At 42.3% G+C, this 27,981-nt stretch overlaps 1 protein-coding gene, 1 long non-coding RNA gene and 1 other non-coding gene across 28 annotated transcripts in view; all 3 read left to right on the forward strand.

Moving 5' to 3' along the window:
• Nucleotides 1-42: 42 nt before the first annotated feature.
• LOC135454630 (uncharacterized) lies at nucleotides 43-10,149 on the forward strand. Of its 9 annotated transcripts, none has more exons than XR_010442158.1 (9): nucleotides 43-993; nucleotides 1,816-2,022; nucleotides 3,032-3,225; nucleotides 3,807-3,970; nucleotides 6,216-6,341; nucleotides 7,637-7,816; nucleotides 8,281-8,385; nucleotides 8,496-8,578; nucleotides 8,790-10,149. It is a non-coding gene; the product is annotated as an uncharacterized LOC135454630 (long non-coding RNA). The 9 variants fall into 9 exon arrangements; XR_010442159.1 differs by having other exon boundaries at nucleotides 3,032-3,220; XR_010442162.1 differs by having other exon boundaries at nucleotides 3,032-3,970; nucleotides 6,216-6,356.
• LOC135454830 (small nucleolar RNA SNORA49) lies at nucleotides 7,021-7,158 on the forward strand. Its single transcript, XR_010442205.1, has one exon. It is a non-coding gene; the product is annotated as a small nucleolar RNA SNORA49 (small nucleolar RNA).
• A 69-nt stretch (nucleotides 10,150-10,218) lies between the features above and the next one.
• Nucleotides 10,219-27,981, forward strand: part of EP400 (E1A binding protein p400) — a 47,764-nt gene continuing 30,001 nt past the window's right edge. For 13 of the 18 annotated variants that reach the window (XM_064727014.1, XM_064727017.1, XM_064727020.1 and 10 more), the window contains exons 1-15: nucleotides 10,219-10,314; nucleotides 12,177-13,529; nucleotides 15,622-15,732; nucleotides 19,339-19,429; nucleotides 19,841-19,948; nucleotides 20,661-21,046; nucleotides 21,555-21,860; nucleotides 22,007-22,192; nucleotides 23,545-23,685; nucleotides 23,793-23,871; nucleotides 24,148-24,194; nucleotides 25,208-25,265; nucleotides 25,948-26,037; nucleotides 27,190-27,297; nucleotides 27,788-27,981. In XM_064727014.1, coding sequence (XP_064583084.1) covers nucleotides 12,207-13,529; nucleotides 15,622-15,732; nucleotides 19,339-19,429; nucleotides 19,841-19,948; nucleotides 20,661-21,046; nucleotides 21,555-21,860; nucleotides 22,007-22,192; nucleotides 23,545-23,685; nucleotides 23,793-23,871; nucleotides 24,148-24,194; nucleotides 25,208-25,265; nucleotides 25,948-26,037; nucleotides 27,190-27,297; nucleotides 27,788-27,981 — 3,228 coding nt within the window. In that variant the 5' untranslated portion in view covers nucleotides 10,219-10,314; nucleotides 12,177-12,206. The remainder of the gene's footprint in view (nucleotides 10,315-12,176; nucleotides 13,530-15,621; nucleotides 15,733-19,338; nucleotides 19,430-19,840; nucleotides 19,949-20,660; nucleotides 21,047-21,554; nucleotides 21,861-22,006; nucleotides 22,193-23,544; nucleotides 23,686-23,792; nucleotides 23,872-24,147; nucleotides 24,195-25,207; nucleotides 25,266-25,947; nucleotides 26,038-27,189; nucleotides 27,298-27,787) is intronic. The other 5 variants (XM_064727024.1, XM_064727028.1, XM_064727025.1 and 2 more) reach the window with 3 other exon arrangements.

The following is a 27,981-nucleotide window of genomic DNA, read 5'->3' on the forward strand; positions in this document are numbered from 1 at the left end:
TCGAGGGGCGGGGCCTGCTGTGGGCGGGGCGAGGGGCGGCCGTGAGGGGGCGCTGCGGGAGAGCGCGGTGGGCCCGGGGCGTGAGGGGAGCGTGGTGCGGGATGTCACGGAGATGTACGGGGGTAGTACATGGCGTGAAGAGCGGGTCAGGCTGTGCGGGAGCGGTGCGGGATGTCACGGAGATGTACGGGGGTAGTACATGGCGTGCAGAGCGGGTCAGGCGGTGCGGGGTGTGGGGGGAGTCGCGGGATGTCACGGGGGTGTAGGGGGTACTACATGGCGTGCGGAGCGGTGCGGGGTGTGCAGAGCGGGTCGGGCTGTACGGGGTGTGCGGGATATCACAGGGGTATACGGGGGTAGTACATGGCCTGCGGGATATCACAGGGGTGTACGAGGGTAGTACATGGCGTGCGGAGCGGCTCAGAATGTGCGGGGCCGGTGCAGGATGTGCGGGATGTCACAGGGATAACGGGGGTAGTACATGGCGTGCGGAGCGGGGCCGGTGCAGGGTGTGCGGGCTGTCGCAGAGTGTACGGGGTAGTACATGGCGTGTGGAGCGGTTCAGGCAATGCGGGGGTGGCACAGGGCAGTGCGGGGGCAGGGCACAGCCGTCGCTGGCGGAGGTTGGTGCCGGTGCGGGGGAACGGGGCACTGCCGAGCCCTGTGTTAGCGCCGGCTCCGTTCCGGGGCAGCACCGGCGCCCTGCGCACCGCGCTGGAACGGCCTTTAGAGCCCGGCCCATCCCTCCCCTCTGCTCTGGAACTGGCAGCGGTGACACCTGGCAGTCCCTCCTCTCACCTCCCGTGCGTGTGACAGCACCGACCTCTCTTCCTGAGTGCAGCCCATGAGTCCCTGGGCTGGAGAAAGCCGAAATTTGGCCATCCTGCATCTTCGGAGTACAAACATACCCAGTCCAGACTCAGAATGAGCTGCAGCAACTGGATAAATCTACTGGGACCATGAAGAATTCAAGTGGTTAATTTGGGTTAAAAGGTCAGTGACCATTGAGATCACCTCCCTTTACAGATGTGCAGGAAGCAATTCTGCAACCGTAACCCCCATTTTGTAGCAAAATAAAGTGAATGTAAAATTTAAATAAAGATATAGAAATGGATAGAGCTTTGGAAGTGGTAGTCCAATGCACCATTTTATTGACAATGAGATGCTTTATTATGTAAAACTTTATTCAGTTCCAAAATAGTACTTCACAGACTCATAATTAGTTCTGACAACAATTAAAAAAAAAAGTCATGAACTTTAAAATAATGCTGTTACATCTAGTGCTTATATTAATGATTGAAGATTAAGTATAAGTTTTAAGCTTTGTAATTAAAGATAACTACTTTAATGAGATTTTCTGTAATTGTAACATTATATCCAATACTGATTGTTACACACTTTAAAAACCCTCTGGAGAAAATCTTAGAGATCCTAGTAAGTGCTGCACATCTCATTTTCCATGCATTGGGTTTAAATTTGTACCCTCTGAGCCCAATTTGTTGCTTTCCTTAATTAATGTTGTTGCATGAAATTTCTCCCCTTTGGTCATTTGACACCCTGATAGAGATTGGTTGTGTAGCTGTCAGCTCTCTGCAGGGTGTTGTTAGCACAGATCTTGTCAGCTTCAGGAGTGGGTAAGTGCATCCTAGACTGACTTGCTGGTTCAGTCACACCTCAGAGCTTCCAGGCAGGCAGGTCTGTTGGGGTGTGGTGGAAAGCTGATTTCACCAGCTTTGTAACAGGTTGTGTTGCCACTTTCTTTGGTTCTCTTTGTCATGTCACTATTTTCTTGACTGAAATTGTAATTTTTAACAGTCTCTCTGCAGGTGGAATGCCTCCTGTCCCTCAAGTGGCTCAGCAGATCAGCCAGGAGGAAAACCAACAGCAAAATGGACCAAATTTGTCAAATCTGCTTAATTCCTTACACAGCAGGAACCCAGCTCTGCCCCAGCAGGTACAACCAGCAGGATGGGATAAGAACCATGTGCTTGTGCTCCCAGCTCCAGTTCCTCACAACAACAGGTATATTTGTATATTATACAACATTTATTAATACAACATTTGTGTATTATCTTGGATGGGGAGTGCTGACCTTGGTGTTTTGTGAGGAGACTTTGTGGATGGCAGAATTTATCACTCCAGGGAGAAAGGAGCAAATAATTCCAGTATTTTTTGCAGATAACTTTGCCAGGCCTGATAATTTTCTTCAGACAGCTGTGGTATATCTCAGCTGGGTAAGAATCTTTACAAAAAGATTTTGTATTCATTTAAATTTAGAATGCTCAGTGGATACCTGTGCCTCTCATTTGGTTTTAATTAGTGCTGCAGATATACATGATTTTTCTTGAAGAAAGGAAAGGGGTGAGAAGGCATCAGACACATTCTCTAGGGAAGTAGCATTTATTCCTGTAATGAAGCCTTAGAAGGAGATTTAATTAAACAGAATCCATTATTTTAAATTTTTATGCATAATTTTAAAACAAGGGGGGAAGGGGGATGACAATGAAAATTTGTGCTGCTTGTGCTGACTTGCCAGCAGTTGCAGGATGCTTACATGTGTTAATAAAAATGCCAGAAACTAAATGTGTGTTTTTATATGATTTTTTAGGGAATTTTGTCCATCTGCCATCTGGCAGAGTTTTTAAATTCTGTGAAATTTCTCACTGAATCAGCCAGCACTTCTGAGGAGATCTAGGGGTACCATATTTTAGGAGGAAAACCAAAAGTTCTCAAGATTGAGTAGCTCTGCATCCCAAGATTCTCTACTGACTTCTCATCTAACTTCTGCCTCACAAAGTCCTTCAAAAATTTACAAAAAGCTGCACAAAATGCATTATTCGTTATCTTTTAATAAAGTGCAACTTCAAACACCATGGAATGTTTCCAAGGACTGAATAATTGTTTCTATTGATTATCCATGTAACATTTTAACATTTTTCACTGTGTCTGTCTTGGTTTTGTGTTGTGCAGTAGGAAACATAAGTTTAATTTTTTTTTTTACTTTTTTTTATTTACTTATGTTTACTTGAAGGAAAAGGAAATTCTGCAGCAGACTGCAGCACTGAGGAAAGAAAGTTTATGATCTCTGAAACCTCTGCTCAAATTCCATGAGGCCCCACAGCACAAATCACACCATGATTTATCTTTTGGAGGAAATGAGCAGTGGATGGCAACAGATTTTTTTCAAGAAAGAAGACAAAAGATGATAACAACCAAGAGAGTAATGTGAATATGATATTTTAAATAAATAATAGGCAGCATTTACATGGTTAGGATGTGATCACTGGGGATCTGGGATAGATAGTTTGGGGTTGCCTCTCCACTTTTGTAAATTTTAAACAGTACTCCTAAAGGGCTTGTAATTATTTTCTTTCTTTAGAAATGTGCTCTTTAGATAGAATTGAGTAAAAACTTAAAATAATTTTATGGTTTTATTTTAGGGTTAATGTGTCAAGGGGGTCTGGAATGCCAGTTCTATGAAGATAAATATTTTAATTACAAGCAGTGAATGAACTGCAGAGCTTGTCATTGGAGGGTGCTGCCCTGTTTGTGACTCCTGGTAACATGAGCACAGTGCTCTATTTCCATGGTGTGGGCTCTTGGAACCTTTTAAAGTAACAGCAGCTGCTCTGCAGTGTCACATGACACGTGGCTCTTCAGTTCCACTTTAATTCTGCCATCAGCTGGGAGCTTTTTCATCATTCTCACATACTGTGCTATATTACTATTATTTTCTTAAACTGCAGCTGAAGAGTAATAAAATATTTCTTTATTTTGTGAGGTTTTTTCTTTTACTGTAATTTAAGCACACAGACTGGTCTCTATTTGATGTGATTGGGATGGAAAACCAAATCACTTGCTATGAAGCACAAATGCTGCCAAAACTGAAGGTAACTGGAAAGTTTATGGAAGAGATCTCCTGCTCCCCTTCATCACCCAGAATTGAGCCAGTGAAGCTCCAGCCAAACAGGTATGGAGTGTTCAAATGATTGATTTATTTTTTATTGATTTTATTAAAGTAACAGATGAAAAAGAGTAATATTTGTGAGGGCTGAGAGGGTTCACTCAGAATTATTTGTTTAATTTTTATCTTTTGTTTCCAAACTGATCGCTGCTAAAGACTTTATGCCTTTAAAGTCTTCTGAGGGAAAGCAGAGTGCTTCTTACTGCTTAATAGTTCTTTTCATTTATGAAAGGTCAGTTTTGATCTTTCTGGCCAGAGTTGAAGTCACTTGTGGTGTTGATCAAACATTGAAAATTACTTCTGGAGTAGTTTCCTAAGCAGAATAATTAAATCTTCTCCTTCTAGTTAATTTTCAGATGTACTTCCAAAACACTTAAAGATTTTTTCTGGAGGGGGAGAGAGGGAGGGAAGGACAGAGGGAGAAAAAAATGCTCAGTTAAATTTTGAACTTATTTGATTTTTGTATCTGAGTTTTCCCTCAGAAGAGAAGTTAGGAGGGTTCAGTTTTGAGTCTTGGAGCAAATGTAATTCTGCTGTAGAGCAATGTATAGTTAAATCTTACAATAAATTAGCCTGGTATGAGAATGGTCAGTGAAGCCCAAGACAGTGTGTGTGACACGTGGCTGTGACAGGTGACAGGGAGGATGTCCCTCGTGTTCTGAGGCTGCTCTGCCAGAGGAGAGCATTGGCAGTTAATGAAGGTAAGGACTTGGAAGGGACAGCTGAAGTATGTATGTAAAACAGAAGAACTCATTCTTTTTCTATTTAGACATCTTTGGTTTCCTGGAAATAGCATGCACAGACCAGTTATTGTGAAATCAGCTCTTACAACTGCAGTGCTTTTGAAACCATACCCATAGTTAAATCTTTGCTCCATTAAGAAGTTTGACCCTAATTAGCATTTCTGGGGAGCTCTCTTGCTGTCTCCAGACTCCAAAGATGACTAAAGAATATTGGAGTTCTGTCATGCCCCTTCCATGTAATCCTTCAGAAAGGACTGGAGCTTCAGAGCATTTGGTGTACTTGAATTTTACAGTACAGTGTGTTTCTTCTGTGTTGAGAGAAGCAGATTCCCTCCTGCCATATGCTCTTCAGCTGGGTACCTCCTTCAGCTCACATTACTGACTAAAAATAATATTTTTGCCAGTAGGCATAAACTAGAAAAGCAGATTTATTTTTCATTGCAATACCAAAGCTAACATTTGTCCATGTATCACAAGTGTCAGCTTTTCTCCTGCTCTCTTCTCCATTCGTAGAACTCTTGCATGAGCTAAATTATCCTTATTTTCAAATTTGTTTTTTGCATAAGCTTTATCTGGTCACAATAGATTCAGAGAAGAGTTTTGAATTTAAAAGGTATTCCAGAAGAAAGAGACAACTGAAGGAACACCTGGACAAAATATTCTTATGGAATGAGCATCATTGTTCCAGAACCCCCCTGTATGGCAGAGACCTGTTGGAAACTTGCCCTTGGATCAGGGAAAGAAAAAACTCTCAGCATTGTTCTGCCAGGATTAACAAGTGGTGCTGGGCTGGCTTTGCAAATTGCCTTCCATGCTCCAGCACCTCAGAGGCTGTAAGGATCCATTGCAGGAACTCATTCTGACACTGGAACAGCAGCAGATTGCCCTGAAGGATTATTATTATTATTATTATTATTATTACTATATATATATATATTATTACTATTAACTACCACCACCACCACCACCAGGTAATTGATACAAGTCCATGTGCAGTCTTTGCACAGATTTGAGTGTGTGCTACCCTCCAAAACAGGGTATTTATGTGAATAACTATAAAATGCTAAATAGGCTGCCTTGTTTTATCCCTTTTGCATGCTACATTCCTCTATGCTGAACCTATTTGCATCTCAGATATATAATTTTGGATCATTCTAGGATATGAAACTCTCCATAGTTCCATGGCAACTGTTATTAGTTATGTAACAATTCTGCTTTATTTTGACATATCTTGTATTTGTTGTGTTAATTCTGACCAAAAAAAAAAAAAAAAAAAAAGAAGTAGGAGTTGTAGTAAGCTTCCCTTGCTAACTTTATGGATAGTGGTAATTTCCTCTCCAGTTTTTTTTTTCACTTACTTGATGTCAGCTTATAACCACATGTCCTGATTTACTTTCTATTACCTTCAGTCAGGTGCTTTGTGCTTCTTTGCAAATATTACTGGTTTGAGTAATTAATATCCCAAGCAGTTAAAAATTAATATAACAAAGTTTTGATTTGTTTTATAGAGACCTGTGTTTGTTCCCAGCTGTAGCTGTTGCTCCTCCCTGTTTGTATGGGGCAAATCCTTCTTACCCATGGACCCATGGAATGCAACCCCTGCAGTTCAGTCTGGAGGAGCAGAGATGGTGCAGGTACTGATGATTCAGGTATTGGTGATTCAGGTATTCATGATTCAGGTATTGGTGATTCAGGTATTGAACACTCACCACTGGCCACACCTGTGTGCAGGGGCTGTCTCTGATTGTGAATGTCACCTGCAAAACCCTCAGGTTCTCACTCATAACCAGCCAAGCTGGGAGCTCTGTCCTGCTTTGGCAGCTGAAAGCAGAGGGGACAGCAGGTGCTGGTTTTGACACAGATGATTGCAATGCCCAACATCCTGGAGCTTTCCCTGAATTTCCATTTCCCCATGTGAGTGAGAGTGGTGCTCACAGCTGGCACTATCTGGTAAGAGGATCTCTTCCTCAAGCTCACAGTGAGTTGATGCTCATGATGGGAGGGAGAATGCTAAAGGGAAGTCTAAGACATTTGCAAGATTCATTTACATAATTTCCTTACTTATTGAAGCAAATTATGTATGTAGCTGTAGCTCAAATATGTAATTATATATGAAGTATGTCATTTGATGAGGCATCTAGGGTGTTTCCAAGGAGTATGCCACTAGTTATCCTACCTTTATGAGCAATTTGTGCTTCAAATGCAGATGTTTTGTTTCACAATAGCCATTTGATTAATTTGCTTTTGCTTTCATTATGTGTAGTTATTTACATCGTTAGTACTTTAAGTGGAGTTGGTGTTTTTATGTTGGCAGTTCCTCAGCCTTACTCCAGGGGCTTTTGTTTTTGTAGAGTGCCCTGGCATTGCCTGAGGATAAATTGAAAGTATGCTCCTTTCCCTCCCCAGTAAGATTCTCTGTATCCTCTGGGGCCTACAATTTGAGCAAACATTACCAATATATTGAAGTTTTTTCTTATTTTTTATTCCAAACTGCATCATTATGCTTTCTGATAGATGCAGTATAAAATATAAAAGAATACTTTGCCTTAAAGCAACACAAGGCAGCACAACAGAAGGGATTTGATTTAGTCAATAGACAAGAAAAATGATGGAGTATGTGCAGGAATAACAACTCAGGTGTGCTTAGTCATAGGCCATGATGTGATTACTTGTAATAGATCTTTAGATTTTATATGGCTGACTGCACCATAAATTAATAGTTTTAATGATAGAAGGATTAATTCTGAACTGTGTAGATCTGTAATGTGGCAGTCAGATAACTTGAAATGTTTGCACACTTAATGTACGTTGGGGAAGCAATAAGAAAGCAATTTTTCCAATCTTCTCATTCTCTTAAAAAAAGTTTGTTTAGAGATTTATCCTATATTAATGTCAATTTGTAATTAAGTTGCTTGTTTCCCCATTTTAGGAATTTATAAAAAGCTTCAACCAAGACAAGTGATCCTTCTGTGCTGTCCTGTCTTCCCCCACTCCCTGCACAGGTGTCAGTCACACAGATGTGATTCCTCTTGTCTTCTGTGACACTGATGGACACAGAGATGGGATGATGTGACAGAAGTGCAAGAGGCAGAGATACCCACACATACAGGTGAGTTTCATGCTAAGAAATCAGTGGTTTAAAATCAAAAGTAAAGAGAAGATGATTTGGGGAGAAACTAGGATTTTTGGTTGAGGTCACCCTTGTAGTTTAAGTAACTTGATCTTTCAAGGTGCCTTCAAAGATTTTATCATAGCCCTTCCCATCAGACTAGGGGAAAAATGAAAATCCTGTCCTTCCCACACTGCTGCTCCTGTTCCTGTCTTTGCCTCCCACTTTTATCTAACAAACCATCTGGACTTGTGTGTTGGGACAGCCAAAATAAATGTGAGTGTTTTCAGCCCTTGATAAACAAAAAATGCCATTCTTGATTATCACTGAGTTTCAGATGCAGTGATGAGATGCTGTGTGTGTAGGTCTAAGATGGATTTGAAAGCTTCTTTCAAGTGACTGTTTCTTGCCTTGGAAGGATGTGCTGAGAGCACAAGGGATGTAATGGGTTCTTTGTTTTGCAGGTTTGCAGGTAATTCTATTGAAGAGAGGCTGTTGAAAGAGTATTAAACATGAGTCAACAACTGGCTGCTCAGGGAGGGGATTGTTCAACAGACTTTTTATCCCAGGTACTGTAACATTAAGAATGTGAGCAGTTATTTGATGATACATAAAAAAATAAGTGTTTTACTAGATCTGAGACAGAATTTTGAAAAGGTAGTGGTTTCTTTATTTCTAGGCTTGATTGGGAACCAGTGATGTGTGTTCACAGTTAAATTGAGTAGAAATCCTGAACTGTCAGCTCATATAGAAAATCAGAAGGTAACAATATCTAATAAATATTGATCATATTGATATTGATACATTGTAATAAAGATTTGCTTGTTCCAATGATAATGTTACCCTTTTATTGACATTGTTTTAATCAATCAAAAGCAACATCTGCAGCAAAATGTGTCAAATACATCTGTAATCTGAATTTTCTAAACTTGATTTTAGGATGACTGAAGAATTTTTGCATTTTTTCTTAAAGGTCTTGGATCCTATCAGTGGTGTGGTTAACTCTTGCAACAATGTTTATCACTCCCCAAAGCAACACCAAAATTGTTACATAAAAACCATTGCAGGTCCAGAGGGAAAGGAGAGTTTAAGTTGAAACTCGCATTGTGAGGACTTGGGGAGTTTTGGGGTCCTTTTTGTTGATTTTTTTTTTCCTTTTAATTCCTTATTGCTGTTAGAGTACTATGGGAGTTTTGACTAAGCAAAAACATAACTAGATTTTAGAATTTTGTATAGCTTGGTATACAAACAAATGCTAGTAAATACCTTTTCCTAACAGTATGACTAATATAGGTTATATTTATTTCATTTCCATACACTTAGGAATATGAATTTCCCCAATGTTATGATAATATGACCTTGGATGTATCATTTTGCACTACCAGTATGTTAAAAATAAGGGAGAGGAGACGTTTATTTTAAGTAGTAGGATATGAATTGTCTTCACTCAAGACTATTGATAACTATGAATTTTGAGAGTGGGCACTTTTGATTAGGTGTTTTTGATACCTAAGCCTTCACTTTGTATTTATTCCAGAATGTAGATGGTCAGCCTCTTTGTGTTAGACAAGCCTGTGCAAACCACCAGAATTCTGAGTGTATTCAAATCTGTATAAATCGCTTTGAGTTGATGACAATGACTACTAGAAAAAGAAGTTCCTCAACTAGATTTCTCTAAGTTTACTTTTACTGTCAATATTTTCCTCAGATTTAATAGTAAATCACTGGTGGCCTGATTGGTGAATTTGTTTTTTCTCTTAAACACGAATGTATTTCACGGGGATCTTTTCTTATCAAAGGCTCTGTGATAATCTTTAGCCTTAAGGTAAAACAGTGTTTACTATCCAAGAATCAAATCTGTGTTTGTGCTGATGTAAAGAAAAGCCTGAAGTGCGGCTCCATCTGATGTACCCAAGTCCTTCCTCATGGCCGGGTGGACCCTCCTGAGCATCAATGAGTGCGCGTTGTGTCACCTGGCACCACCGAGCAGAGCCGGCCGTGCTCCGAGTCTCTGCAGACCCTGACAGACGGGGATGGATGGGGTTCCCTGTCAGCTCGAGGCTGAACAGCTCCGGCTCCCTCAGCCTTTTCCCTTCGGAGATGCTCCAGCCGCTCGATCTCCGTTGTTCCCCGGCCGGCCCCGCTCCGCCCGCTCCCAGCCTCTCCTGCCCTGGGGACTCAAGACCCGCCAGCTGCAAGTGCGGCTTTTCACACCGTGTATTGAAGAGTAGCGACAGCCCCGCTCCGTGCGCGGATAGAGACTGCCCTTTGCTCGGTGCTACAATAAATATCATTTATCCGCGCTGTCGCCGAGCCCGTTCCTATCGCGACAGGGCCCGCTCCGCGGAACGCGCAGGCGCGGGGCTGGCGCAGGCGCGGCGCGGCCCGCGGGTGGCGGCGCAGGCGCGGCGGGACGCGGTTTGTCTCCTGCCGGCGCTGGTAGCGGCGCCCCCGCCCGCGCTTCCTGCCCGCAGCGAATGGAACCCGCGGCGCCCGCGGTAAGTGCGGCCCGCGGGGCCCGCCCGGGCCCGGCTGCGCCCCCCGCTCCGCCCCGAACGGCCCCCGCCGGCCCCGCCGCCGCACCGGGGGAGGCCGCGGAGGGACGGGCCCGCCCGGCGCGGGGAGGGGAACGCGGGGCGGGCAGGGCCGGGCCGGGCCGAGCCGGGGGAGCGCGGCCCCGACGGAGGAGCCCCGGGCGGGGGGAGCTCCCGCGGAGCGGCGGCGGCGGGGCCGGGCTTCGCCCCCGGCCGGGCGGGCCCGCTGCGCTGCTCGCACACAAAAGGCGATCCCTGCTTCGGGACCTCCCTTATCGGCCTGTAATTAATTAAGTGTTTTCACTGGGGCCATAAGTGTTAGTGAGGTGCGGCTAATTAAAATAATAAGACCTTGTTCCTGGTGGTATCGTTTGAATCTTAATTATTTGGTAGGGGCGCTGCGAAATAACCACAATACCTGGAAGAATTGCAGTATTGTTAAATCTTTTAGAAAAGCGGCCTGTAAGGAGTGCAGCTTTTTCCTCTTCCCGCTCTACGGAGCTCGCTCGCTCAGGTTGGAGCTCCGGAGAGTGGGAGAGCCGAGACCCGGTGCGGAAAGCTGAGACCCGCCGGGTGAACCCCTGTGCGGGACAGTCGAGCCCCGGTGCGGGAGAGGCGGAACGCGGCCGGAGGAGCCGCTGTGCCCGCTGCGCTCCGCGGTACCCCCGGTACGGGAGGTCCCGGGCTCTCGGTCCCCTGTCGCTGCTGGCAGCGTGTGACAGCGCTGCTTTGCTCCACCTTCCCGGACAGCAGCCTCTCTCCCGGGGCAAGGAAGGGAATCTCCATCCGCAGGGCTTGGGCGGATGGCTGCAGGCAGCGCAGGGCAGGGCAGCGCTGGCTGTGATGTGCTCCGTGCCTGGGCGGCGGGAGAGCCGGCAGCTGCATCCCAGCAGCGCTGCCGTGCCGGGGTGCTGCTGCCTGTTGCCATCTGCGACCGACTTGGAGTTAGGAACACAAAGGAGTGGCAGCATGTTTGTGTGTGTTTGGCCTGAAATGCTAAAAGTGAAACTGTTGCTTTCAAAAGAGGGGAGAGATTTTGAAAGGGGAAAAAAAAAAAACAGGTTTCGTTTTCTCTTGCTGCTATTTCTGTGTGACTCCCAGCCCTGAATCTACCTGTCAGTGCATGTCATTGGAATTTTTGTTTGTCTGTGATTGAAATACAAAACCAGAACGTTTTGGGATTTCTGGGTAGCTTGACCCAATAAACAGCATTTGAAATGAAATGCAGATTTGGTTAATTTTCATCTCTTGTTGTGTTCTGAAGGAAAGAGAAGGCAAAGTTAAGGATCAAGTACAGTAGTTTTATATACATTTAGATGACTTGGTCTTCAGTAGCTAGAGCGATAGAGTTGAATAGTCTGTTCATTTTCTTATTTGTAGTTGCTGTTGAAACAATGGACTATATGTTTTAGCAATTATGATAACTTTGCATTAAGAGTTAAAAGCACTGAAACATTGGTAATAATGAACACGAAAAAAAGAATAGATGCCTTTGATGCTGGAGACCATTGTTTCTTGAAGTTCCACAGCAAAAGTCCTGTTAGTTTTTTTTTTTCTTTATTATTTGAAGTCATTCTGCCTAGCTAAGGGGAACACAACATTTGTAAGACTATTCAATAACAGTATTAGCTAGAGAAATTTATGAGCGATTTAAGTGAGATTTGATTGTGCTGAGGGTTTTGGATAATTTGAAACATTTTAAGTAACTGCAAAACCAGGATAACAGAGTTCTTACTGTAACTAATCTTTCTAGTCGTAACTATATAGTTCCAGTTGCAGAAGAGTTTTTACATTCCCTGAATGTCTGTTTTTGTGTATTTCTTTAGACTACACTGTAAAACCTTAGATCAGTGAGAATGCACCATGGCAATGGCCCTCAGAATGCCCAGCGCCAGCTGCAGAGATCCAGGTCGTTCACGGGCAGCGAGGGAGAAGAACAACAGGCAAATCTACCCCAGTCCCCCGCTGCCTCCTTCGCTCCCTCCGCCAGCCCCTCGGCGCCGCAGTCGCCCAGTTACCAGATCCAGCAGTTCATCATGAGCCGGAGCCCCGTGGCCGGGCAGAACGTGAACATCACCCTGCAGAACGTGGGCCCGGTGGCCTCGGGCAACCAGCAGATCACGCTCACCCCGCTGCCGCTGCCAAACCCCACGTCCCCCAGCTTTCAGTTCAGCCCCCAGCAGAGGCGCTTCGAGCATGGCTCCCCCTCGTACATCCAGGTCACCTCTCCGCTGCCCCAGCAGGTGCAGTCGCAGAGCCCCACGCAGCCCAACCCGGTGCCGGTGCAGGCGCTGCCCAACGTCCGCGCGGGCACCCCCGGGCCCGGCCTGGGCATGTGCAGCCAGAGCCCCACCAGAGGCTTTGTGGATGCCAGCGTGCTGGTGAGGCAGATCAGCCTGAGCCCTTCCAACGGCGGCCACTTCGTGTACCAGGAAGGACCGGGGATTGCGCAGATTGCTCAAGGAGCTGCTGCACAAGTGCAACTGCCATCGTCCGGCCCGCCCGGCACCGTGAGGGAGCGCCGGCTCTCGCAGCCGCACTCGCAGTCCGGGGGCACCATCCACCACCTCGGCCCTCAGAGCCCCGTGGCCAGCGGGGCAAACATGCAATCCTTGACCAGCCCCGGCCACATCACGACGACCAGCTTGCCACCCCAAATCAGCAATATTATCCAGGGGCAGCTAATGCAGCAGCAGCAGCAAGTGCTTCAAGGGCAGCAGCTGAGTAGACCCATTGGATTTGACAGGACTTCTGGTGGATTGATAGCAGGAGTTGGAGGACCGAGCGCGTTTGGGATGACATCACCTCCTCCTCCCACGAGTCCTTCACGGGCCACCGTGCCACAGGGGCTGTCGAGTCTTCCTCTCACTCCTACAGCTAACACAGCAGTGAAAAAACAGCCCAAAAAGTTGGAGGAGATTCCTCCTGCCAACCAAGAAACTGCTCAAATGAGAAAGCTATGTTTGGATCATCACCACAAGCAGATGGAAATTCTTAAGGAAACTTTTAAGGAATGTTTGATTGAACTGTTTTTCCTGCAACATCTTCAAGGGAATATGATGGACTTTTTAGCTTTTAAGAAGAAACATTGTGTTCCTCTGCAAGCATACCTGAGGCAAAATGACTTGGATCTGGAGGAGGAAGAAGAGGAAGAACAATCTGAGGTCATCAATGATGAGGTAAGAAACTTTGTTGGAATAAAATCATAGATGAAGTTGTAGCACTGGGATTGTGAAGTATTAAAGAATGGGACAGGACATGAAAAATCATTTTTGCTTGGTGAAGTATGGCAGTTTTTCATAAAATAGTTGGCCTGAAAGAGTGCAGTTCTGCTGGGTAGTGTGATTTGATGGATTGGTTTGAGTGTGCTCTTAGATTTTTGGATTGAAAATAAAAGCATAGAGAGGGAGCTTTAACTGTCCTAGCTGCACACAAATAAAGATGGTAGAAATGTGGAAATGGTTTTAAGCTTGCGGGGAATGGTTATGACTAGTAATCATAGTTTGAATTTCACTTAGCTAGACTTGGACAAACCAAAAAAGAATTAGCAAAAGCATTACAAGAGGTTAACCTGACTCATGTGAGTTCTAATCATAGATGTTACTGAAGTTCAATGTTGCTGCAGCCAACAAAAAATGTGAATTAATCTAATTAGTGAGGGAGAACATGTCTAAGGGTCCAGAGTCATGTATTCCATTATTCAGGGTGCCCTGGAGCTCTGTGTGTGAGCTGCTGTTTGAAGAATTTAACAACCAGCACTTACAGACTGGACATTGACAAGTTCACTTTGTTACTTATGCAAAGGTTTAAATTACTGACTTGAATTCCCTGCTTATTGATGGCAAAGAACTTGAAAGAAGCTTGCCACAAACAGGTGCTGTGCAGCTTTTCCTGCACTTTTGTACCCATCTGTGGGTGCTGGAGCACTGGTCTGGTGCAGAGCCTGCCCACAAGCCAACTTGGCAGGTGGTTGCAGCAGGGTAGATAGAACTGATGCCCCTGCACCCATTGGCACTCATAAATATCTTCTAAAATTTGTGAATTATGTAGCTGCCAGTTTGTAGAGGAACCAATATTATGTAAAGAACCTTGTGTTGCTTTGAATACCCTCTGGAAATGAGTGCCTTCTCTCAAATTTAGTGGCTCTTAGGTATAAATCATTAGCAATCATACCTCCAGTTGGAATTAGTGGGAAATTTTAACAGAATAATGGCTGAAGTTTAATTTGTTCAGCACTTTGTTGTATAAGCTTCTTAATTAGGTAGAATATATTTCTGCTTGTGACAGTTACTGACAATTTTGAAGGAATCATTACTTTATATAGTAACATAAAAGCTAGCCTGTTACTGTAATTTATTGACAATGGATATTCAGTATTTTTTTTTCACCTGGTTTATGTTTTGTCAAATTGTTTAGGTGTTCTTGTTGGGTTGCGTGTTTGTCAGCTGAAATAACCAGGTATTTTTAACTACCATCTGCACATTTTGAGGGATCTTTAGTGGGTGTAAATGGTACAGGTTCCTTCAAGTCAGTGGTGCTGCACACTTTAAATGAGTTCAGTCTCTACCCCGTGGTGTTTTGGGTTGAGAATTTGCTGTACTTCGCTGCCTTCTCGTGGTGGATCCTCTTTTGTTTGTGGAAGCTTCTTGTCCCTGTAACTGCTGGAGAATTTTGCCAAGTGCAACAGCAAAAGTCTTTATGTGTTTTCAAGTGATGAATCCTTCTGAAAGATTAAGACACCTTTTGAGTATGTTCTTTCTTTGTATTTTGTTGTCGTGTTCTGTTTTATTTCCCCCTCCCCTCTATCACTTTCTGCTAAAGCAACGTGCTTCATCCCTTGCCTGGAAGGTTGATTTCTTTGGGAATTGGTGGGGAGAGTGAATGGTGGCTGTGCTCATTGCTTAAATAAATGTTGAAGCTCTCTTACGTTCAAACTGTCTGTCATGCTAATTTGTTGTCTGTTAGCAGCAGCAATCATTCAGTTTAAAGCACACTTTTATGTTAACTGGATTTAAGAAAACGTTTCCAGTGACAGAAGTCACAATAAACAGTCAAGGCTGTGCTCTGTTCTGCTATTAAAAGTAAGACAGAACTCTGAAAATGGGCTGTGCTCAAAACAAGCTGTACTGGTGGTGGTTTAGTTATTATCCCCTCTTCACTGAGGTGCCATCAGTACCAAAGGAGTGTGTTGAACAGTTTAAAAAAAAGAAAAACTTCTAAAAAGAAAATGATTCTCCCTTCTTTTTTTTTTTCCCAAAATATTTCTCTCAGGTAAAGGTTGTGACAGGAAAGGATGGGCAGACTGGTACTCCTGTCGCTATAGCAACCCAGCTTCCTCCAAATGTTTCTGCTGCTTTTTCATCCCAGCAGCAACCATTTCAGGTACTTTTCAATGGTTCTAAAATGTAGTTTCATCCCAGATTTTTTTTCTTCATTCAGATTTGATATTTCTTAGATGAATTAGAATTTTCCCAAGAGCCCATCCCTTATCATCTAAACAAAACCAAAAAACCTCTGCAGTCTTCAAATGCATCAGTATAACTGAAGCCTTGAGGAAGTTAAAGCTTTGTCTCCAGGTTGCTGGCTTATTGCATTAACTTTCAGCTTGAATGTTTTCACTTTGGTTTGTTTGTCTTTGTATCCCTAATGCATTTGGTTCATTTGTGCATTCTGCGTAGTGATGATATGGATTCTTTGTCTGTGGCATTGTAATTGTGGATTTCTTCTAAAATTCTTTTCTTTTTTTTCTTCCCCTTATGTATTAAAGGTTTTGAGTGTGGCTACAGAAGGTTTTGGATTTGCCTTCCCTGAAATGTGTTAAACAACAGTACTAATCCTCTGGCACAATTTGTTTTAAATAATTAACTGCTTTCCATTAGCTCTGCCATAAATGTTGGAAAGAAGAAACAGAAGTGCTAATTTTTATTATAAAAGTCCTTTCTAACAATTTTTTTTTCTTTTTTCATGAGGAATGCTGGAGGAAGCCAAGAAACAAATGTGATAATCAGTTAAAATGTTTGTGGATCAGTGATGATACAGCTTTTCAGTTCAGTGTGGTTTTATGCAGCTGCCTTCAACTCTGTTACCCAGACATCACTGCATACATACCCTGAGAAGTAATATACCCTAATTCCATCTGCAACTAAAATATTTACCTTTTAGCTCAATGATATGCTTAGCAGGTGTTGCAGGGTGAATGACTCTGCTGTACCACAGCAGCTGTACAGGCTGTGCTGCCTTTATCTGGCCTTTGGAAATGGAAAGTGAAATGAAATACAGGATGGGTTGTGTTCCTGTATGTAACAAATGGGATGTTCCTGTGGTATTGTACAAAGGAGTTGTGCAGCAAAGGGGATTGCACTGAGAGCTCTTCCTTAGGGCCAGTACTGACATGGCTTGGAAGCCTCCTTAGGTAGTCAGGCTTCCTTTAAGCTGTTTAAAATACCTAATATTATATCAGGTTATTTATTGTAGTGATTAGGGTTGCCACCAAGCTGTAGCTGCAGCAGTGGTGATACTTCTGAAGGTATTGTACCATGCAGTTTAAGGGAAACTGGTTCATGCTAAAAATGCACAAAACTCTCTGTGTGGTACTGACCTTTCAGCACAAACTGCTAACAGAAAGTGGCATTTCTTTCCATCAGTCTTGCTCTTTGCAACTATTTATGGAGAAATAATGTGTCCCAATCAGCATCACCATTCAAATCCCAGTGCAGAAGTGCAGTGCTCAGAGTGATTATTGTGTGCATGCTGCATAATCATGACCTTGGGACAGCTACATTATTTTAATTAAAGTTGGGACAGTTTTAGTCTAATATTATTGGTATGTGACTGCAATTTATGAAGACATAACATGTCTGCTCTCTGAAGAGTCTGGCCTAAATTACATGGTGATAATGCAGACAGCTGGGAGGCATATTCTTAAGAAAATGTCAGTCAAAAATCCTAAAGTGGAGATACAGCCTGAAACTGTGAGTATGCAGTCATCCAGAGGGAGAGAGCAGGTGAAATAAATGGCATTTAATCTGGAGTTTGAAGAATATAATTTCTTAAACTGATGTCCCAGCAGCATCTGATGCAAATGGGACATAAACTGAATTTGTTAGTCAATTTAATAGCATTTAAATAATCAATTCTTGTTGCTTATTTTGAAAATTCTGTGAATGCCCAGGTCTATGATGCTCTGCCAGACACTGGCTGTTGGACCTGAAATGTGCTGCATGTCTACCTTGTGACAACACAAATATTTGAAAACTTAATCCCTATTGGGCGTGAAATGGCCAGTGAACTGTGAATATGAATCAGAGACATTTAAAACCAGAATTTACATCTTAAGGCTGTATCTGTATTGCTGGAGTGGCTGCAAATGCCCTCAGAGCAGCAAGGAGATTAAGTGTTATTAATTCATAGCTATTGATTGAGTCTGAGGGGCATGAGAGATATTCAGCTCAAAAAGGAGCATTTGAAGCCCAGTCATTGTAGGTGATGTTGGCTGTGATTATTAATAGCATGCAGTGAAGCCCTGGAGATGCAGGATGTCACTGCTGGGATTTATTTCAATACAGACTGGTGTTTACCTCTGTGGGTGTAATTTACATTGGTAAAGTTTTGTTTAAAATCAGAGGAGAAAATACCTGTGAATTAAAAAAAAAAAAAAAAAAAAGGAAATTACTGCCTTTTGTGTTGTCATCAAAAAATTTCACAACATGTGCAAACCCTTGCTATACCTCAACATGTTTAAGGCTCTCACCCTTAGAAAAGTGCACTTTGAGAACTGGAGTGCTAAATTAATTCATTTCCCAGTATGTAGAGACTGCCATACATGAAGTTTCTGTTTGTATTTTCTGATGGAATCTCTTATGACAGTTTTTGGGATAGCCCTTATTTTTCTCATATTAAGTTTCACAGTAAAATATTTGGTACAGCATAACCAAATACTGAGGAGAAGTTAAAATTACTTGGAAACTCACTGGAAGGAATTGGACTTGCACAGACACTGATGGACATTAATAAATACTTGCCAGTATGTTGAAGGGCCAAAGAGCATTAAAATTGTCATATACCCAAATTTGTTTGCTTCAGTAATCCTGTATGTGAGCCTGTCACCTGTGCTTGATGCTGAAAGGATTCTCTGGGACAGGTTCTTGCCATCATTGTTGATATTAAATGTGGTGATTTAAAAATAAAGTTTGAATGCACTGTGTAATCTTACTGAAGCTAAATTCCAGCTTGCTGAATCAGAGCCCAGTGATTCCTTTTGCATCTCAATATCAACAGTGCTCTTCCAGGCTTGTTAATTCATAGTTTGTGTGCTGTTTATCCTCAGACAAAATGGATAGTAATTTCTGGTGTGCTCTGATGTCACCTTAGCCTTAGGGCAATATTGTTTCTCCTCACTGAGTCTATTCATGAGACTCATTTTGCCAGCTGTGCAAACAGGTACGAGTCCAGCATCTGGAAAACTGGAACTGGAAATTGTGTACCTTGGCTGAGGTTCTTTATTCCATCTTCCTAGCTTTTTCCTGAAATATTCAACGGTAACTCTCACAAAGCTCTATCCTGAGAGAGCCAGAGACTCAAATTAACTATTTTCAGGATGAGGATGAATTTTTGTTACTGATGTTTCACACAGATATGATACACTAATGAAAATTTCCATTAATTAAAAAAAAAGTAACAAAAAGTACTGGGCAAGTTTGTTTTTTTACATATCCCATTTTCCTGAGTTTGGTATCACTTAACAAAATGTAGGTGTCATTATATATAAACAACTTAATCACTGTAAAATTAAACCTCAACGAAGAGTACTTGTGCATTGTGGTTAACTAAAACGTCATAGCAGATAATGAATGAGTCGTTTCCTTTGTTGTACAGCTGTTCTGAAGGACTTTTTCTGTGCTGGCCTCCTTAGATCTGCTTGTAAATTCTCTCTTGGTGTCAGACCATCTGCAGATTGAACCTCTGTGATTTGTTTTCTTTTCCCTGTAGCAAACGCATACAGGGACTCCGGTGACGGGGACTGTGAGCACCATAGAGATTGAAGCTTTTAAGAGACAGCAGCAGGCCCTTGCACCAGCAGGTATGTTCCACAGGCACAATTCCACTTCCATCCTCTTTTTTTTTCCACACAGTGATCGGAGCCCACTGTTCAAAAGCACATTTTTGCCTCACCTTGGGAATCACCAGATCCTTAGGACTGTCTACTGTGTGACTGGTGCTGTGGGAAGAGTGCACTCCACTCCCAGTAGATAGGCCTGGATTTGGCAGGCATGGAGACATGGTTAGGTTGATTGTTCTGGCTGAGAAGATTGGAGATGGCCAACTTGAAGTCAGAGGGACTCTGGCCCTGGAGCATGTTCTTCATCAATGCTACACATGTACAGTAGTTGTAGCTTTCGGAGCTGACGGTGGAGTCATGTGTAGTAGTTTGCTTTGTAAAACTGAACCCATTCCATTATACCATGCCATAAATGGAATTTGAATATCACAGATTCGTCTAAGAGACCACGAATTGAAGTGGGCCGTCATGGGATGGTTTTTCAGCACCCGGGTGTGGCTTCAGGAGTTCCTCTTCAACAGCTAATGCCAACGGCACAAGGTACTGTGTCACCACATGCCAGCTGCACATTAATTTCACAAGGAGATGTTGGTGATGGAACTAGAAACTTTGGCTTCTGGCCTGCCAAGATCCTAGTCCCACCACACACTTCTCCATGTAAATTAATACTTGGTATGCAATGCCTGGTTCGTTTAAGGAGCTGAGTGACGGGCTCCAAAGGTGCATGTGGGCATGGAAATACGTCACAGGTGCTGATGCAAAATGGCCAGTCTGAGAATTCTGGAACTGAACCAATGATTTATGACAAGGAAACCATCTAATTGGAACATCACAACAAATTTTTATTCATTAGTCATGCCAAGCTTTAGAATATGTGTTAGAGTGAATGTGTTCTTAGAAAGATTCAGTAGTGTTTAGACTTCATGCTGGTATTTTAGGTTAAATTCCATTAGTTCACCACTCCTTTTTTTTTTGAGTATACGAAATTTAGAAGACCTCTAATGACATGCTCTTTTTTAGTTGCTGTGCTCCAAATTTTAGTTACAGTCCTGTGCATGAAGTACTTCGTTGTTTATTGTAATGGTGATTTATTTTGTGATTGTGATGTGGTATTTTCAAGTGATGGTGTCTTGTGGCAAAGTAAGTAACAAAACCACTCTATTCGCAGTCGATTTCCTCCTCAAATCCACAGAGAGCATTGGGCATTTGAATGTTTTAACCTCACCTGCACGTGTTTCCTGTTGCCCTGCAGGAGGGATGCCTCCCACGCCGCAGACGGTGCAGCTGACGGGGCAGAAGCAGAGCCAGCAGCAGTACGACCCCTCCAAGGGCCCCCCGGTGCAGAACGCGGCCAGCCTGCACACGCCGCCGCCGCAGCTGCCCGCGCGCCTGCAGCCCGCCAGCGTCCCCATGGCGTCGCTGCCCGCCTCCCTGCAGCTCCCACAGCAGCAGCAGCAGCCCCAGCTGGTGGAGCCTCCAGCCCAGCCCCAGATCCAGGTGAAGATCCAGCCCCAGAGCGTGCCCCTGACGGCCGCCCCGCTTCCAGCGCCGCTGCAGCAGCAGGTGCCACCAGCGATCCACGTGCAGGGACAGGCGCCCAGCCAAGTGTCACAGCCACAAGCTGCCATACAGCAGCAGGTATGGGGTGGACATGGGTTTGTTTCCATGGCCAGTAAAACCTTAGAATGCTGTCTTCGTCTCTTAATTCCACTGGACAATTAAATCCTTTCCTTGTAGAAATGCAGGTGTGTCGCCTTGTTCTTCTAAAGTTCTTCTAAGCCTTCTGATGTTTACATTTTTGTAATACAGTTTCCCATGTGCTTTTCATGTAAATAATGATTGCTTTGCATTCCTTTCTGGAGGAAGAGAAAATAGATAAACTGTTAGTTTGGCCAGTGTGGTTGGAGAAGTAGCAATTCGTCCTCCAATCCATGCTCACTTCTAGAATTCTATAAATATCAAAGTCCAGAAATAAATGCACCTTTTTTGCCTTAGACATCTCAGCATATGAGTGTTGTTCATTTTGTGTCATATTGCGACACAGGTGCACATTTGTTACTAAGTTAAAGTCTCCTTTATGTCCTGCTCTAGTGTAGATTAAGTATTGAATCCTCACTCATCAGTAACTAGTGTGTTTCTTGGGCAGACTGTGACTCTGACACGGCCATCTGCAGATCCTGCTCAGAGTTCTCAGCGTCTTGCAGCAAATCCACTGCCACCTACCTCATCCATCGCCCCAGCCGCGATCCCAGGCACAGCACCGCCTTCTCCATACCCAGTGCAAACAAACAGGACCTCTCCAGCCACCACCAAGTCCCTGTCTCCTATTGCATCCAAGCCTCCTGGCTTAGCAGTAGCAGCAGCAGCACCTAAAACACAAAGTCCAGCTCAGAATGCAGCGGTGTTGCCACAGGAAAACTCTCAAGACAAGCTGGCTGAGCAAGTCAAGCTGGTAAGAAATATTCTGTGTGATGCTTTTACACTTTTATTTTCCTGTCAGTTAATTTAATAAAGTGGAAGAATTACTATTTTTCTCTGATTCTGTGACTTCAGGTGCATTTTGCATCTTCATTGTAAGTCTCTGTACTTCTTTTTAAGGAAAATCAAATCCACCAGCGGATAGCAGAACTGAGAAAGGAAGGTTTGTGGTCCCCCAGGCGACTGCCTAAACTCCAAGAGGCTCCAAGACCAAAATCCCACTGGGATTATTTGCTGGAAGAAATGCAGTGGATGGCAACTGATTTTGCCCAGGAGAGAAAGTGGAAGATGGCAACTGCTAAGAAGGTACTTGAAAACTATTTTATAACTGAGAGCAGTAAATGTTGATATCACTCAGTTTGGTAGCAAAGTTATGAGATATCTTTTGCTACAGATAGAAGTAAAGGAAAGATGAGGCACTACCTTTTACCTCAAATGAGAAATTTTGTTGTCAGTTTTGCATATGGCACCTGAGACAGACAAGATAATTGTACAGATTGTGGATGCAAATAACAGTTTGTGGATTTTATTCCTCTGGAGATCAAATAGCTTTTTTAGGAGCCCACTCAATATGTTGACTGGGTTATATTTAAATAAAAGCTGGAGTTGTCATGCCTGTCTCACAAATGAGTTATTTTCAATCAATAAAGAGTAAATACAGAATTTTGTAAATAGCTTCCACTGGGTGTGGTTGTCAGTCTAGTTATTTTTTCTTAATCTCACAGAAGAATAAGAGTAAAACCAGTAATGGAAACATGGTAGAGAACTGTTTCCACAGGAGGAGAGAGCAGCACAGCAGGAATACAGTACTGCAATGAAAATTTCTATGGTGTGATATGAAATATATAAAATCTGTTAATTTACAGTAACAAAGGTTTTCTATTTATACCAGCAATGTTGCATCTCTTTTTTTTGTACATTTATGACCAATTTAGGGTAATGAACAGAGCAACTGAAGGTCATTAGTTTAAATTGCCATGTTGTTTTCTATTGTATATTCTGAAATAATGGAAACTCAGAAGCAAAGTATTGAAATAAGTGTACTGTTTTGTACAATAAATGTCTGCATTTTGAATATAATTTAAATCTGGATTTCCATTTGTGGCCAATGGTAGGTTTTTAAGAATAGGAGAAACAGGAAGGGCAAATGTGAAATGATCCTTCCCCTGGCACTTTGCTTCAAACTTCTGGAAGTCAATGTTTTAGGGACCTCCTGAGCTAAAGGTTGCAATCAAGTCAGTCTTAACAGCCATTGACTGATCTTTCACTCATGTATGTACACTCTTTTTGAACTCATTTTAGCTTTGGTCTCTGACATTTTGTGGTGTGATTTCTGTGACTTAATATGTGCTGTCTGAAAAAAAAAGTTTTCTTTTGTGTGTTTGCTGCTAATTTCAGTGGAATTTTTTCTAATTTTTTGTATTCAGAGAGTGAATTAAGAGTTTCCTATTTGATTGCTTAGTTATAGTTATATTTTTTTTCCTTTGAGTTTCATGTCTGTTGCTTTACTGGCATGGTAAGAATTAGAAATATTGGAGGTAAGTGCTATGTGTGTAAAGCTACGGTCAACATCTGGCTGCTGATAACCACTATAATCTTAAGAAATGCAATTAAATGTATTTTGAGGTAACCTAATTAAGTATTTCATGATATTTTAGATGGTAAGAACTGTGGCTCGTTACCATGAAGAAAAGAAACTTAACGAAGAGAGAGCTAAAAGGGAGGAGCAGAACAAACTGAGGAGGATTGCAGCATCCATTGCTAGAGAAATAGAGTATTTCTGGTCTAACATTGAGCAGGTAAAGTACCCACTCACTAAGACTTGTGCAATTTGTGGTGGTTTTTTCATCTTCAGGAGTTTATTTGTAAAATAAAAGTGATTTATTAGACTTGCTTTACATTTCAGGTTGTTGAAATTAAACTGCAAATTGAATTTCAAGAGAAGAGGAAAAAAGCTTTGAATTTAAAGAGATTTTCAAGGAAAGGTAATTGTATTCCATTTCATAAGAAATATAGTCTGAATTCTGATGATACTGTTTTATATAATTTCACTCAGTGCAGGTTAATCTCAGTGGTAAAATTGTGAGTTGCTAATAACGGGTTGTGAATAGATCTGAATAATGAGTTGTGAGTTTTTATGGTTTTGTGTTAGATTTTGTTAATACTTCTTGTGTCTTCATTTGAATACATTTAAAAGTTCATGTGAGAAATGAAAAATTGCTAAGTGATGAATACATACATCAAGTGTAATAATTTTCCAGGTAAGGATGCAAAGGAAGACCTTTATTTGGAAAAAGAAAGTGAAATGGTAAGTTTTTGTTTTTTGAAAAAGCCATCAAATTGGTTTAAATGTGACTACATATGTGAAAGAGTTTTGATAAAGGTGATTTTAAAAAAATATATGGTGATGGTAAGATTTCACTGACAAATGAACATCAGTCACAAGCACAAGTATAATTTTTCTTTTCTGGTTAGGAAGGGGATTGTGTTTGGCACATGTCCTTAGTGGCTGTGAATCATTCATTCTGAGATTGAATACCAAAAAACTGTACTAATTAATTGCCAGACTTGGGCAGGAGGTTCATTTACAGTAGCCAGGGGTAGACTTGGTGGGGCATGAAATGTGTTTTCAGATGTTCAGCAGAGATTTATCTGCTGAGAGATGAAGGTGTATGGTACAGAATGGATCAAACTGAATGAAACTTGGATATCTTTTTCCCTGGATAAAATGTGTGCTAAGGACTCCTTGGCTGTGTCTGTGCAATTGGAAAAAAATGGACAAGGGATCTGAGGCCCTGAGCCATCTGTTGTGGCACAGCTGATGCCCATGTGCTGGAAGACTCCCCCTCTAGCAAGCAGAGTGCCTGCATCTGAATTTCCTGCTAGGAACAAGCCTTAGCATGTGTTATCAGCCAAACTGAGGCCCAGCACTGGCTGTGAGAGTTAATTGGCACAGGCTAAACAATTCTACAGAGTGCACTGGACAGCTGAGACAATTATAGGCCTGTGCATATCTCTTTTTTATTGACTTGTGAAAAAATTTAGTCCTTGAGCCAGTCTGGCTAAAAGTTTTGTACCACAGCTGGACCTGAATAATTTGACCCATGTGCAGTGCAAGTGGCAGACTGCACACTTCCATCAATTCAGAATTAGAATTTCTGGTTTGGCATGACCAGGGAAGTGCTAATAGGTGTTAAATGTCTATCAGCAAATGCTTTTGGGACTGCAAGGCATGTTTTGTTATTTTTAAAAAAACAAACAAAGCCCCCTGTTTATCTTTTGTTTTCTCTGATTTTAAATATTACAATTATTTAATGCTAGGGGGGTTCATCATCTGGAAGGAAAAGAAAGGCAAGCACATCTTTGACTGATGAGGAAGGTAAGTAATTTCCCAAAATTTTGCATCCATAACATAGAACAGAAATTGAATATTAAACCAACAAGTTTTCAGTCTGTTACTGTGTGGCTGCAGTGATTTTCACAAACCAAATACCCACCTTCTTCTGTTTCTTAGAGACATTAGACAGCCAATTAAATAGTAAATTATCCCTAAAAGAGCTCTAGTGAAAATCTGAAAACAACATTTTCCTTGAAATGATACTGCTGTCATTATTGATGGATTTTAATTCTTTCTGTCCTCATTACTTCATTTGTCAGGCCTTACTAATGGTCTTGAAGTTCTTTTGAGGATTTTGATGAAATACCCATCTGCTTTGGGTCCTTTCTTGTTGGTGACCACTCTGTCATGTTCCTGACAAAGGAACTCCCCTGTTCAAAGTTTCAGAACAACCTGTGGTGAACATTGTCAATCAACACTTAAATGCTTTCTGTCCTGAGGCAGAAGTGCTTCTCTCCTGTTCATTTACCTTTCAAATACTGCATATAGTTGCTTTCAGATTATCTTTTTTTCCATACATATTTAATTCTTTTTAAATCCTGCAGGCTTAGATTATTCTGCAGACTTAGAATATTCTGTGCTCATTCACTTCAGGGGTGTAGAATTACAAGTCTCCTGAATTACTGTATAATTTAACCCAAGATTTGCATTTGTTTTCTTGTAGTTGAAGATGAAGAAGAAACAATTGAAGAGCAAGAAGCTAAAGAGGGAAACATAAACCATCAAACTGAATTGTCTAATCTAGCCAAAGAAGGTAGGCACGTGGCTTGGTTCTTCTCTGGGCTGGGCTCTGAAACAGCAGCTAGAAACACACAGCACTTGTTGTATTTGTAAAGAGGATTAGAGGTGGGAGACTGCATTCAGATGTTCAGTCCTGTGTAGTCTGTGTTTAGTTTTTTCTATTTGGAAAGCTGCAGCAGTTTATGGAGCGATCATCTGCACTTTATAAAGCAGTCCTGGTTATCACACAGGGTGGCTGGAGAAAAAGCAGTTCTCTAGTGAAGCACTGCATTAAAACCTTGCACCAAGATTCTCAACCTGAGTTCTAGGAATGCATGATAAACCCTTAACACCAGGGCTGGATCAGATTGAACATGGACACTTTATCAACTGGCTTGAGTATCCCAGAAGGGTTTTGTGACTGACTTGGTAGCTCCAAAGGGCACTTAAGTGCTGATCTTGAAGGGAGGTTATAAATATTTGAATATAAGGTGCTTTTAGGGACAGTGCTCTGGCTAGCAGCTCTCTCTCATTAGCAATGTGATTGCTATGCTGAGCTTGATGTGCAAAGTAGCCCACAGAGATGAGTCACTTAGCCTGGTAAAAGCAGATTTTCAGAGGCAGGCTGCCCATGAGGCTGAGCGTGCCTGGCGATGAAAATGCCATTTCCAGATCTGTGTGTTTGCTCTGTTTGGCAGCTTAGTGGCTGCACTGAACTGGCCAGTTGGAGGGATTATAACCCTTGGCCAGTCAGCCAGGTTCCTGATGAGAATATTTGCTGATTGATTTGCCACTGGCAGCATGTACATTCCTGCTTTAGCAGCTCAGAAAGGGATCCTGGAGTTACTGCTCAGTTTTGAAACTTCTGAAGTGTTGCATTGTCAAACTGCATTTGATGTCCCTACCTTCCCAACTGGGGATTTACTGAAGGTTGTAGGGTTTGTTTGTAATGCAGTAAAAAGCAGGTTATGAGAGCAAACTGCTTGGTGTAGTGCTAAATGTTCTCTGTAATCAAGGTTATTAAATAAATACTGCCATCATTCACTTAATAATTACCTCTGAAGTTAACTTCTAATTAGAAAACTGGTTTTCTGCAATTGTGAAGAATGTAATGAGATTATAATTAATAGTATCTGTTGTTCCAAGTTTTGGTATTTTAAAACTTCCATCCTTTAATAACCTTCAGCTGAATTGCCTCTGGAAGATTTGGTAAAGATGTATGAAGGTGCCTTTGCAGAAAATTTTCACTGGCCCCAGCCAAAGCCTGACAGTGAAGAGGAGAGCAGTGAGGAAGGTAAATTACTCTATGTTTAGCAGTAGTTGTGCTGATTTACAAGGTGAAATAAATTGCTTGGCTCTTCAGGACTCTGTGAAAAGACATTTTGTGCTAGGGGAAAACACATCTTGAGTGAATCACATTTAAAATCTCACAGTTTGTGGAAAGAGGGCAGTGTTTGCCTGTCCTAAAGTGAAGATGTGTGAGATTTTCAAGTGCAGTACTGAGCCATAGAAAAGCCTCTCTACACTGAATTAAACAGCAGACTTCATAGGTAGCTATAATTATACCATGTTGCCTAGCTAGTGTGAATATCCACAATATGTACATGAACCTGACCTTAGGCTATTTGCATTTTACTTGAACTAGCTTGAAAATCATAGAAATGCTTTCAAAAGTTGACTGCCTCCTTTAGACCTGTGTCTGAATCCTGGTTATCTCAATTCCTTTGTGTAACTGCTACTGAAGTTTATTTTAGATACCACTGTAAATTCTCTCTCTCTCCTAGAAATGGAAGACCACATGTCTGATAGGGAAAGTCCCCAGAAAGAAGTTGTCCTCATAGACTCCCTTCTCACCATTGATCAGTACAAGGTCATGGACAGGTCAAGTCCTCCCAAGAAGAACATGAGAGACATAGCAGAAGTTGCTGCTGCAGCAGAGGTGTTGTTACCTAAAGGCAGCTCCAGGATAACAACAGCA

The sequence above is a fragment of the Zonotrichia leucophrys genome, chromosome 15 (genome assembly GCF_028769735.1).
Source record: "Zonotrichia leucophrys gambelii isolate GWCS_2022_RI chromosome 15, RI_Zleu_2.0, whole genome shotgun sequence".
NCBI classification, from domain to species: Eukaryota; Metazoa; Chordata; class Aves; order Passeriformes; family Passerellidae; genus Zonotrichia; species Zonotrichia leucophrys.